The sequence below is a fragment of the Fragaria vesca genome, linkage group LG7 (genome assembly GCF_000184155.1).
Source record: "Fragaria vesca subsp. vesca linkage group LG7, FraVesHawaii_1.0, whole genome shotgun sequence".
Lineage (NCBI taxonomy): Eukaryota > Viridiplantae > Streptophyta > Magnoliopsida > Rosales > Rosaceae > Fragaria > Fragaria vesca.
Window position 1 is genome coordinate 7,991,211 of NC_020497.1, and position 10,704 is coordinate 8,001,914.

The 10,704-nt window shown below is 41.8% G+C and overlaps 1 protein-coding gene and 1 pseudogene across 2 annotated transcripts in view; one reads left to right on the forward strand and one right to left on the reverse strand.

The window, feature by feature from the left end:
- The window catches only part of LOC101315188 (protein kinase G11A-like), a 3,817-nt gene extending 2,193 nt beyond the window's left edge, over positions 1-1,624 (forward strand). The window contains exon 2 of the mRNA XM_004308452.1: positions 654-1,624. Within this exon, the coding sequence (XP_004308500.1) occupies positions 654-1,527 (874 nt within the window). The 3' untranslated portion in view covers positions 1,528-1,624. The remainder of the gene's footprint in view (positions 1-653) is intronic.
- A 2,084-nt stretch (positions 1,625-3,708) lies between these two features.
- On the reverse strand, positions 3,709-8,755 carry LOC101314792 (annotated as a pseudogene). Its single transcript, XR_185199.1, has 4 exons — positions 7,460-8,755; positions 7,174-7,358; positions 6,046-6,269; positions 3,709-4,590 (listed from the first exon to the last, which is right to left on the reverse strand). The product of XR_185199.1 is annotated as an uncharacterized LOC101314792 (transcript).
- Positions 8,756-10,704: the final 1,949 nt, after the last annotated feature.

Genomic DNA, 10,704 nt, shown 5'->3' on the forward strand with positions numbered 1-10,704 from the left:
TAATAGGGGGCTTAGACCTTGCTCTCAAAACCCAACCATTGAAGCTCTCACAAGCATTGTTAATGAGCATGTCACAGTCATAACCAGCTGGGAAAAGGGTAAATCAGTCGAGAATTCAAAATATAGGGGTATACCAGTTTAAAAAAAAAGTGAGGGACAAAACTGATTTTAAGTGTAAACTACAGGGTGTCACAAGCATTTACTCCTTTTAGTTAAGCCAACCACCACCCTGTCACAATCTTCACTTTATAACTAAAGGTGATCAACAAGGATTTAGTGGAAAGGTCAAGCCCATGGTTTGATTCCATGGGTGGGTTCTTACCCCCTTTAGGTACTAATCTAGCTATTTGCTGGAGGTTCCAGCCTCCTATAGACACTAGAGTTCAGCATGAAATCCAATTTTTGAGCTTTTGTGAGCTCACAAAGTAACATATACAATCTATAATTACTTATCAGGATGAGATAAAGATAAACTGAGTAGTTTAACTGCTGGAAGCGTGGATTCATTGTATCATGTTTGGAACTTGTGCTGTTTTGTATCTGTCTGGCAGATGAGATACTACTGCACTATCAATTTGGTATCCTAAGCAGGTTTTGTTTGCTACATAAAGTTGGCAGGCAAGTGCTCATTCATTGTCTGTCTTTGTATGCAGATTCTATGCTGCGGAGGTTCTGTTGGCACTAGAGTATCTACACATGCTTGGAGTTGTCTACAGGGACTTAAAACCTGAAAATGTGCTTGTCCGTGATGATGGTCATATAATGCTGTCAGACTTTGACCTTTCCCTGAGATGCACTGTCTCACCAACCCTGATTAGAACATTTGATTCTGATCCCTCAAAACGAGCAGCTGGGGGTGCATTCTGTGTCCAGCCTGCATGTATTGAGCCCTCATCAGCATGCATTCAGCCTGCTTGCTTTATCCCCAGGCTCTTCCCTAAGAAAAGCAAGAAGACTGGAAAACCTAAAGCTGACCCTGGATTTATGAGCAATACACTTCCAGAGCTTGTGGCTGAACCTACTCAAGCTCGGTCTATGTCCTTTGTTGGAACCCATGAATACCTAGCCCCTGAAATCATTAAGGGAGAAGGCCATGGTAGTGCGGTTGATTGGTGGACATTTGGTATATTCCTGCATGAATTACTGTACGGTAAAACCCCTTTCAAAGGCTCAGGAAATCGTGCTACTTTGTTTAATGTGGTTGGGCAGCAACTCAGATTCCCAGAGGCACCAGCAACTAGTTATGCCGGCCGTGATCTAATCAGGGGATTGCTGGTGAAGGAGCCACAACACCGGCTTGGGGTGAAAAGGGGTGCAACTGAGATCAAACAGCATCCTTTCTTTGAGGGCGTCAACTGGGCTCTTATTCGATGCAGCACACCTCCAGAAGTACCAAGACCAATGGAACCTGAGATGCCAGGGAAATTTGGGGCAGTTGACCCTATTGGTGTTGGAAGCAACAGTAAAAGGATGGTAGGGGCAGACGTGAAGTCCGGGGGTAAATATCTAGACTTTGAGTTTTTTTAGTTTGGATTACAGAATTCATCATGTATTGTCTGTGTTAGTTCATGTACTCAATGTCGTTTAATTCTAAGGGAGCATGCCTGATCTACTGTGTTCTGGTGAACTTGAGCTTCCCCTACCACATTAAATTAAATCTCTTGTGAGGGGAAATCTGTTTAGTAAACTTCATATAGTGATAGGCTTCACCTGGTCCTTATCCGCATGGTACCAAATTCAAGTGTATCGAGTAGAGATCTCATTATCTTGTCGGATCTAAAATCGTTAATTGATTTATCAAGAAGTTCTTCTACCTCTGTCCTTTATATTCAGTTTGCAGAAAAGTTTATTACATCAAGTTTTAGAAAATGTAAACAAAAGTGTCATATTCTTGCTTCGAACCAGCCCACCTGAAAAATGGAAATTCTTGTTCTATATTGCTTCTATGTTTCTGGGTCGTGGTTTGAAGTACTAACATGAAGCAACCTACTGAGAATGTTGAAAGTTAGGACTTAGGATCCAATGCAGCCACGGGACTGGGATGGCGCAACACTGCGTCTGCTGAATGGTAAAGAACACCAAACTCTATCTGATACAGAATGAACAGTGAACACCGTCCAAGTCTTTCTCGTTTTCACAATTTTCTTTAGACCAAAAGATAAACGAGCTTTCATGTGCCAATGCATAATTCGGTAAGAAAAAAGTGGTGGCAGAGTGACTGAGTGAGCTAACCACCCGGGGATTGGGATCAATTCATGTATGATCCTTGTTTTCAAGAGATGTTTTTCATAAATTGAGGTTCGAATCATAGACCTCCTATTATCAATCAGGAGAACCCTGCAACGTCCGCTTTACTTGCAGCCTAGCATTCTTTCCTTGACCAACTCCATCGGTGATACGCTTATCCAAGATCTTGAGGAGTTGATGTAGTAGAGTGAAGGAAGAAAACTACAGAAGCAATGAAAAAAGTCCAAGCTTAGTACCAAATCCAACACCATCCCAAACCATGGCAGCGCAGAGAGAGATTCTCCGGCGGCCTGCATGACAAACCCCCGTAGAGTGGTCCTCCAAATCGCTCCCGCCACCTGATCTTGATCAGCTTCTCCACATCACCAAAGCGGAAAAGCAGACCCAAAAACCAACACTCAACTTTGGTCCTAAAGACGAAAATTACTTGGTCTTCAATTCTTAAAGTTGAAATAATTGAAACTATATCTAGAGGACCACAAGACATGAGCCAACCTTTATCTTATGATCTATCCATTTTGTTAAGAACAACATCTGGAAATCTCCTTTCTCAAGTCCATTTTTTTTTTTTCCAGGGAAATATCTCATATCTTTAGGGTACTTCAAAATATGATACCCTATTCTAAAGGGGTACGTGTTTATTAAACTTGAATGAGATTGAGAAAAAAATTAGAGAGAGGTGGAATGGGAGAGACTCAGAGTCCGTCCCATTCTTGTGTTTACCTGTTATTCGTATCAATTTTTTTTGTCGAGCGCAACTATATAAAAAAGAGTTCTATTCAGATATGTCATAGATATGCTACTGAGTTTTTAGCTGTGATCATAAGAGAATATGTAATTATCTTTCCACTAGTGCAGATCATGTACCGAGTTTGGTAAGGATCTACATGAATTTATATTCAAGTCCAAATCTCCTCTCCCTGGCCCTTGTGTTCAATTCCTAGACTACCAAAATATAGATTTAAACTAGGGAAGTAGTGAATCATGGTTTGATTAGTGAAGTAGCTTAGAGCCAAGATATGCAGTACTAGTACTAGATCCTATTTTGCAGCCGGCTAAGTCAACTGTCTGGATTTGGAAACAGATCAGATGCTCTCTCCTGAATCTTACCTGCTTTATATATATTCAACTGCTGCAGAAGAATCTTAGTGATGACTTATGTCCGATCTTGAAAGAAGTATTACACAAAGACATGCAAAATCAAAGGAGAAGAAAATCAAGAAATGAAAGAGAGAAGGAAAGAAAGAAAGAAGAAAATCACGTATATTTATTGGTAAATGCTGAAAAACAGCGAAGCTCGGGTTCCAACAATCTAAGCAGTTTCCTGTACAGAAGCTTTAGACATTTTTCCTTCCTTCCAAATGCAAAAAGGATTTTGCAAGAATCACAAAACTCCATATATATACATGTTGAAACCAACCCCCCCCCCCCCCCCCCCCCAAAAAAAAAACGAATACTACTAACAATATGAGCCCCCCGCCAAAAAATCCCCAGCTCTATAATTTAACTTACCAACAAAACCACAGGCACCAAAACTATGATGATCCATTTTCCATCTATTTGATGGAGTAGGAACGAGTACAAACCGAATCGAGTGCTTCTGTAAATAAACCAGAAAAACTGGTCAGTGCCTGGAAAACCCCTGGCAATCCTGTTTGAAGGTTGTTTAGAGTCATTGCTCTAGTCACCTCCACTGCCTTTGAATGTCTATTCATTTCTTCTTCAACCCGCCTCTGGGAGGTTGCAAGTTCAGATTTCTTCTCAGAAAGCGGGTCTCGAGCATCCAGACCTTGCCCATTATCAGGCCCTGAATCGGGAAGTCCAATACCAACCATGGAGTAGGAATTATAGAACTTCTTTTCAATGTTGCGGAGAGAAGAAGCCTTCTTTTCTAGCTCCTTTGATGCAGTTTCAGTTCGTTTTTTGATCTTCAGCTCTTCACTTTGTTTTATGGAGATTACATGGACAACATTGATGAAGCTCTTGATTGCCTCTGAAGCCACTGTATCAGGGACACGTTCAAGTGCAAGCTTCCACTCGTCACAGAAGAAATATACATCAGAAGGCTCGTTGTTGCCAGTGAAGGTGTCATTGTTTACAGGAAGAAGGCTGAGCTTGAACCAACCATGAACAGACTGGATGAAGTCCCGCTTGAACTTTATTAAGCGGCAAAAGCTGGAGTGCCAGGCAGAAACAGCTGATTCCAGGTCACGAGTTGCCTGCCGATGCAGTTCTGAGGTTGCGTCGCCTTTGGATGACCGGTTCACAAGTCCCCTAACTTGCTGTACAATGTTGTTCTGGACTTCATGGTACTGGTGCATTGATCTCCACATGTACATAAATCTGCATTTGGTACATCAGACACATAAATACACATAAGCCCTACTAAAAGTAGAACCAGTACTCCACAAAACAGGTTCGTCAAAAAATTGCACTAGTGAATCCTAGTTCCATATAAATGATGGAAAATTGGAAATGCATTGGAAGATGGTGCCAATAAGGTTTCATGGATTTCCTAATGGAAGTTGTAATTCAATTCTACCTTAGATTGTCCCAGTTGTCAGTGGAAAGAAAAAACTAATGTATTCTACCAAAATAGAAAGACTGTAAATAAGCAAATCTGGAGCTTTAGTAAGCAAAAAAGCTAACACGTAAAAGTTCTACCTACCCAAATGCACTTCACTTAGCCTGTAAGGTAAGCAAATACAACCTGCAAACTGCACAAAGCAATAACTATGTCCACCTCAACTCCTCAAGCTAAGAAAGTAAATGCAGAACTAAGACTAGAAACAGAAATGTCTTGTCTTCCTTTCTGGGCTATAGTTTGAGTCTTGTCATTGATACCCAATAACAAAACCACTCCAGATTAGTCAAGGTACTTCAAGTAGCCCTTAGTTGTCTCTGCACCAGTAAATTGATTATTGGTTTTCATTTATTACTTATTTATGGCCAATCATTGTAATTATTCTTTGGACTCTTTCAGATAACTTGTGCTTTAGTTCAGACTTCCAGATAACTATTACTAGCTTTAAGCACCAGGGCCAATGACCCCACAAGGAAAAAATATGGATACAACAGTGTACACTGGCATTTGGACTTTTGGCCATTTTGGTCATCAAAATTCAAGCACCAATTGCATCAACAAAATCTTGAAACTTAGGTAATCCCTGGATCCAGAAACAGACAACTGTGGGTCATATCATAGCTAAAGTCCAATGCACCTAACTTGACTTACAATAACTGTCCCAAAATGGGTCTGCATTTGCAGGTTAGAGGAAAATAAACATGACCACCGGAAAGAAGTTTTGGGGCCAGTATCTAATTATAATAGATAGCCAGCACTTGGTCAGTCCAGTACAACTAGGCACATGTGGTTCCAGAAGGGAGAAGCAAGTAGCACAGAGCAATGACTCATTATGTTTTCAACTACCATGTCAAAAGGACTGAGTAGACCAACCCAATATATGTTTTCACCAAGAGCCTCATTAAGAGTCATTTCTTTTAATAGAACCAAAGGGATCACAAATGACCCTAAATGCCTAACTCAATGTAATCTAATAAATAATCTGTAGACCCCATCCAAGATGGATCCCTACAGAAAAGGGGACAACTCTTAAAATGGATCATGTTGTTTTAACAAATGGGATGTCTTCAATGTATGTTTACAACTATGGCTGCTGAAATCTCAAACTTCTAGTTTGTAACAATTTTATGCAAGGTCAATATGATTTATGGCTTGTGCATGAAAGGAAAATTTATCTAAAAAAATTCAAGTTAGTGAAAACAGAATAGACTTACCCATGGCACAGCTCAACTAGCTGAGGAACAAGATCAGAGTCTCTAAGATCAATGATGGCAGTTGAGGTGGTTGAGACGGCCTGAGATGTGACAATAATTAGTGATTGCAGCCTCTTTATTGAAGCTTTGGTCTTGTCTAGCTTGATTTCGTCTTCTCCTTTGTACTCCTGATTTTGTAGTGAAGATAACTTCTTCTCATGTTCAATCTTGACACCTTCTCTAGCCTAAAATTCAATGTCAATTCGTTCAATCAATTTGAAATACACTCATATAAGCACAAGACATTTTCACAGTAGCACCACTAGTAAAAGGCATGAACAGTTACAGTACATCCATAAACATGTCCTATAAACAAAATTCAACACTTTTCCTGGTGAAAAAGCCTTCTTTAACAAAACGCGCTCTTTAACTTGATTCATGCTCAAAGGAGAACACTTTTCCCAACGATGGCAAAATTGTTATAAGATTCTAAATGTGATATCACAAATATAAAGGTTTTCATAAAAACCCAGAAGGCATCTCTAAGCATAAAGAAGCTTTTCCAGTCGATGAAGCAAATAAAACCAAAGAAAAGCTACACTAGCAAAGATGTCACTATTTGCCAGCCAATAAATGAATCTAATTTCTTTTCCAGGTAGCTAAAAAAAAAAAGTGCACCAACTTTATCAAAGGGTAGCCTAACAAGACAGGTCGGTCCACACACAGAGTCCATACGAGTGATCTTGACTAGATTAGAAGGCAAACGGAGGGAGTCCTTGTCAATCTCACATGGTGCTGTCAATGGTATATCAGTCATTTTCACAAAACCATTACAAATCCACAGCCAAATATGCTACATCTTGGGGCAAGACAACCGTCCAAATCAGAAACTATATCAAAAAAGATGCACCCAGCAAAAGGTTGCCTTAGAATATGCCCAGCACAAAGCATGGGCATTTTCGTCCATCAAAATCTTTGGACGTTATTGTCAAAAACTGCGGTGGATTAGAGCATCAACTCAACTCTGTCATTGATGGCTACCCTTTTGTCTCTACCCCTAATCTTAAACTAGTATTCTTCTACTAAACAAGTATTACATGAAATTTACTACGAAAATCATAAACTTACAAATTTGGATTAGAAAGTTACCTTGACTTCCTCATAGAGCTTCTTCTCCCAAGCCAATAGCCGCTCAAAAGTGGAGCATAGACTCTTCTGACCGCCCGGTTCATTGAGCACCGCCGCGTCAAGGCGGTATTTCACCGCTAGTGGCGGTTTCGACGTCCAAGTCGAGCTCAATGTGCTCAGCACACTACTGGAGTGATACACTGTCTCTGTAAAAATTCCAAAATTAAAATTAGTAACTTTTTAGTAAAAAAAAGTAACAATTCCAAAACTAAATTGGTAATGTAGTTTAAAAAACTAAAAATATTACTCTTGAGCTGCCGGAAGCTTCGATCAAGCTGGGCGCGGTTAGACTCGAGCATCTCGGAAACCTGGTCTCCGGCCGACGCGGCCTTATCGAAATTCTCCTTAATCGCCTCCACAATCTCCTTCAAGTCTTTATGCCTCACCACCATTTTCATGTTGGAGATTTCACTGCTCCGGTAAGTACTCCCCCTTCGGACCCCTCCGACCTCATGCTCGGCGCGTACTTCGGCATCGCCTGGGCTGACGGCGGCACCGACCCCGCGACCGACTCGGCCCGAACCGACGGGTCGAAATTGGACCGGGTCCTCATCTCCGATCTCGAATCCCGATCGTCGTCATCTTCGTTCTCCGACGAGCTCGTGGTGCTGTAGCGATCGTGATCGCCCCACTCGCTGCACTGCACCTCTTCTCTCTCCGACGGCGCGTACTTCTCCGACTGAGCCTTGCTCGGAGCTTTGGGGTTGCGGAGGAAGAAGTCGTACTCTGATCTCTCGGAGGCGGCGTACTTCTCCGATTGAGAGTAGGAGTGGTTTTTCGTGGCGGCGGGTTGCGATGATTTCGGGACGTTATGGAAGTAGTTGTACTCCGATCTCTCGGTTTCGGTGTCAGGTTCGGAATCATCGTCGTCGTCGGAGAGGTGTCGGGAATGGGTTGAGTCGTCGCGGTGCTCCTTTTTCTGATTGAAGTATTCGGAGTCCGGCGGGGAGGGAGGGTAGAAATTCTCCCAATTCCACATGGAGGAGGCCTGGGACGGCGTGCTGGAGTACGTCGAGTTCGCCTGAAACGCCGTCGGGATGCCGCCGGCGCCGGTGAAGTTGGATTTCTGGCTCCGGGGAGAGGAGGAGGGGCTGGTGTCGGAGAGTATATGGGGAAGCTTCGGCCCCGGCGGGGGGTTTCTCCGGCGGCGGTGGCGGCGGGAGGAGGAGAGGTCGTCGGAGTCGGAGAGGATGTGGGGGAGCTTGGAGCTGGCGATGGTGGGGGAGAGCGGAGGAGGGGGCGGAGGGGGGTGGAGGGAGGAGGGGGCAGGCGAGGGAGGGACACGTGGAGGGAGGGGATTGGAGGAAGGGGGAGGGGGGTTGGGGTGGAGGAAGACGGCGGGGGTTTGGTCGGAGATGGAGAGGGGTTCGAAGGAGGCGAAGGAGACGAGGGCGGAGCCGGTGAGGCGGAGGGAGCGGCAGTAGTCGGCGTGGGCGGCGGCAAGGTGGTGGCGGGCGTGGACGGCGGCTTTCATTAAACGACGTCGCTCCTTGCAGCGGCGGACGGTGTCCTCGTTGTCCAGTTTGGACGCGGTGCAGCCCATTTTATGAAGCAATGGTGGTTTTTCAAGTGTGGACTAGAGTAGAGGAGTGCCAGTGACTGAGTGAGAGAAGAAGAAGAAGAAGAAGAAGAAGAAGGACTAGAGGAAGAAGGAGAAGGAGAAGGAGAAGGAGAAGAAGTTATAGTGGTTACGCTTGTGGACTGTTGTCTGTTGGCTGTTGGGTCAGTACTCACTAGTCACTACTATCCTATACACTCTACTTGTTGGGTTTTTTTTTAACCTTATTTATTTATTAAACATTTGTATTTTTATTTAGACAAAAAGTTTTTAAGACAAAAAAGTTTCTTTATTTTGAAAAATCGAATTTTTCTTATTTTCTGAAAAGGCAATTTCTGGGGTATCTTAGAGGTCACGTTAGTTTTTTTTTTTGGACAAACTAGAGGTCACGTAGTTTAACAGAAAAAAAAAGATATCACTTTTGTTTAATTTGTCCATATTACCGGGTAATGACTCGGAAATACGGTATATTTTCTTTTAAGTCACGTGGTAAGAGATGTTTTCAGATTATAAATTGATTTGTAGTTCACTGATATTATGAATTTCATTACTGATCACTTTTGCAACTTTCTTAATAGACGTTTCTTACAAGTCAATATTTGAATTAGAAACTTAGCTACGTACTACCGTGACAATCCTCACAGCATCCGCTCCCTTTACAGTCTCCCATCAAAATGTAGCAGATACATTTACAAACTACATCATCAATATATGAGACTTACTTTAATACCCAATTTATATCTTCTTTTATTAATTTGTTCAAATAATTGTATAATAATTTTATAAGTAGAAAACAAAATAAATTTTGTAGCTTGTATAATTAGCTTCTTTCTTTCATACTTTGGGTAGGTGGACATTAAAAAAGTGACCACTTTGGGTAAGTGAGACTGGTGAATTTGATTTTAAATTGTAAATGGGGGTAATGATGTGGGATTAGTTTAGTAAGTGTTGGGTTGGGGATTGAAAGATGAGGACAGCGTAGATCTTTACCAAAATCTGTGGACCCTTTTAGTTGATTATTAGGTCCAAATGAGTCACTACCAGTGTTCTTGGTGTTGGCCTTTGTCACTAAGCTTAAATTATTAACTCTTTTAAGCCAAGAAAAACTTTGCAACATCAATTATTTCCTTCAAACCGTGTGCTTTAAATAACTATCAAGTGCAAAGCTGTTTTTCTGCTAGCTTACAAATGACCTTATGGAGGGTAAACGTTATTAGGTAGCTAATGTTCTATGAAATTGAAAACGGAATTCAAGTTTGGCAACTAAAATTCGATCCAAAGTTTAGCACTACATGAATATATATGGTATTTAGAAGTTGGTGTACATATTTAGAGTTTTAGAAGGCATACTCTTTTCTTCGAGATCACACAGTTTCGTCAAAAGTTTTTAAGGCTCAACGACTAATCCGTGCTGAAAGATCATGTCAGAACGTTTTATTCTTTCTGATTACTAAGAATACATTGAGATTTAACTTCAATAAGTGTCGGCATGTTTCGAACCTGGGTATGAGGTTCCACTCCTAAAATATTACAAACTCAACCACATGTGGTGAATTACGAAATATAATTAATGACTATATATAGTTTACCAAACTCACATAAGAGATAAAAAACAAACTAATAAAGTCTCTAGTACACTCAAATTTAATCAAGCCTCTACTCGAGTATATATATATAAAATCTCTAGTACACTCAAATTTAATCAAGCCTCTACTCGAGTGTGTATATATATATATATATATATATATATATATATATATATATATATAGAATGAGGATCAGAAGCGGACGTCTGCACTCGGCTTAAAGTGCAGACGTGGAGTGCGGACGTCCGTCCGTTCTCCACCCTCCAGCGCCGGTGACGGCGCGCCTCCACCCCAAAAGACTCCAACAGCGTCCCCGACCACTTTCCCTCCCCCGCGAGTCCGTTTTTT